Source organism: Orycteropus afer, unplaced genomic scaffold (assembly GCF_000298275.1).
Source record: "Orycteropus afer afer isolate SDZICR_OR568_19922 unplaced genomic scaffold, OryAfe1.0 scaffold00732, whole genome shotgun sequence".
NCBI classification, from domain to species: Eukaryota; Metazoa; Chordata; class Mammalia; order Tubulidentata; family Orycteropodidae; genus Orycteropus; species Orycteropus afer.
This window is the reverse complement of record NW_006922319.1, coordinates 366,039-368,560: the sequence shown is the minus strand read 5'-3', so window position 1 is coordinate 368,560 and position 2,522 is coordinate 366,039. Positions and strand designations below refer to the sequence as shown.

At 39.2% G+C, this 2,522-nt stretch overlaps 1 protein-coding gene across 1 annotated transcript in view; it reads right to left on the bottom strand.

Annotated features, from left to right (window-relative positions):
• DNAH3 (dynein axonemal heavy chain 3) overlaps positions 1–2,522 on the bottom strand; it is a 308,795-nt gene that overhangs the window by 183,790 nt on the left and 122,483 nt on the right. The window contains exon 19 of the mRNA XM_042783203.1: positions 1,071–1,282. Within this exon, the coding sequence (XP_042639137.1) occupies positions 1,071–1,282 (212 nt within the window). The remainder of the gene's footprint in view (positions 1–1,070; positions 1,283–2,522) is intronic.

Sequence of the window (2,522 nt, the reverse complement as noted above, 5' to 3'; positions counted from 1 at the left end):
TCAAGGAAGAGCACTACCCATGTACAGACCCCTTTGCTGGGGCATTTTAAGACCAGAGATTGATTCAGATGACCTCTGCCACACAGATGTCACCTCACACTTTAAGTCCGAGGTCTCATGTCTTTCTGGGAAACTGGAAGAAGGTTCTTTCTACAGAGAAATCTTGGATCTCTCATATATCAACATCTCTGTCTTCCAAGGGAGGTCATAATGCTTCTAGGAACAGAGTTAGGGGTTCCCTTGGAGGTAATATGTGTGCTTTCCAAATTGGACCCTTCCACAAAGAATGTTCTCAGTCTTGTTCAAAGTTCCAAAAAAGAGCATTCCAAGCCAACTTAAAATGGAACCTGCCTCATGGAAAGCCAATCTCATCTTTACCATACACAGACCAACTCCCTGGTAGAGGACAACTCAAAGGCACTACTAACCCTTGAATGTGGCAGTTCTTTAAGAAATGTAATAAGTTTTCTTTTTTTCAGCAGAGTGTTCACACTACACTTAAAACCCTCACACTTTGTTACTTATAAAAATCCCAACTATTTTTAGAGAGAATATTTATTATTCTCATTTATAGACTTCAAGGGCTGAAAGAAGAGCAAAATTATTTCTGATCATAGTCTGTTTGCTGATGTCACTCTACACCAAAGTTAGACCAAGCAGGAATCATCTGGCACTGTTAGCAGCCTTTTTTTGTGATTCCTAGGTCAGAGGACAAAGCAAAGCCTCTCCTGCTATAATTCCACATCCTCTTAGCTCTTTGGAACCTTCAGGAATCATTTGCTTAGCAAAGCAGACAAGCAGAGCTTTTGAGGCCACCCATCAGCAAAGGGGATCCCAAAGAAAACAGTCAACCTGCTCATGTGGAGAGGCAGGTAGTTCAACCCACATCCCACCCCAAATTATCACTCTCCTTCAAAGACTATCATCCCTATCGCAACGCTCTAGGACTCAATTAATGTCTCCTTCCAGAAAGGTTAGGGACTGCTGTCCCAGTAATGTTTCCTGTCATCCAAAGGGCTACCATGACCAGGTAGGGGCTAGACTGGCTGGGGGTGGGCAGTGACAAGGACCTGCTGCCAGTGCCGGTCTTTCATCCCTGGGTTGCAAGAGATGCGCAGAATTGGAATGTGTTGCTTAAATTTATCAATCTTGATTTTCACGTTCTCCGCTAAGCGCCTGGGTGCCGGCAAATCAACTAAAGTCTTGGTCAGTTTATACATCATCCTCCACATCGTTCCTATTTCCTCTGCGATTTCCTCAGCATTCAGTAAATAGAGGGGTCCTGAAAAAAAAAGATGGGGTGAGGAAAGGGTCAGATCATCAAGTAAAGTGCAATAACGTAAGTAAAGTGCTTAACATAATGCCTGGCATAAACCGGATGTGCAATTAGAATATCAAGTGTAATTATTCATTGTAGATGCTGTTATATTAGTATTAAAACACATTGCACAGATGCAGTAAAATATATTAACAGTTTGAAAATGTGTGTGAATGGGGGTATGAGAGCTCTCTGTCCTCTTCCAGAAACTTTATGTAATTTTTAAATTATTTAAAAATAGATTATTTGAAAAGCAAAGAATGACACCTCATTTCAAAACATAAACAAACCAACAAAAAAGTTTTCATTTCCTTCTCTTCTTTTGCTCTTACAAGGAACATTTTTAGAGTTGAGTTTCACATTCAACCACAATCTTTCCATCACTGCTTCCCCTTGAATATTTCAAATTTGTTTAAAATCTGACATCATGATGTTGTTAATTTACTAAAAAATGTTTTCCTTTCAGGACTTCTGAGACTAATATAGCTTAATTAATTTATCATGTTTTATCAACTCCACATTTTTGTGGAGTAATCAAATTAAAATTTAACAAGAGAAAAAGAAAAGAGAATGCCTTCCATGACCCAGAAACTATTGAAGGTACCAGAGTAGAGTGGAAAGCACCTGAACAGCAAGTGAGTAGCTTCTACTTGGAAGGACGTGACTGAATTATTACAGTGATTTCCCAAATAGGAAAAGTCAATTCGGTGAGGCTCATGAGACTGAGGTATAAAATAGCAAAATGACTTGCCCACGTTACCTACAATCAGCAGGGTAAAAGAAAACAGTTTTTCTCAGCCCGACTCACTTTCTCTAGGTGACGACTGTCTAAAGATAGATGGGATAACTATGCCTACAACAAGAAGGAAGTATTTGGGATAATTCTAGAATTTTAGGAACTGCTGTGTGAAAAGAATGCGTGAATCTCTTTATTCACACACCTAACTTCATAACTCAGAGCAAAGATCACACTCTGGAACTCTAACTCTGATCTTAAAAGATGAGACAACAGGTGATAATTTTTGCAGTAGCTATGTAGATACATTCAACTCAGTCTGTATCCAAATATGGAGGAAAAAAAAGGTGTGGTCTTGTCCAGCTCTGATGTTCTCGAGTTCTTAGAAATACAGCCAATGACATTCCTTGAGGTCATACTCTTCAGCCCTAAGAATGAAGCTGAAGAACAATTTCTTTTTTTTTTTTT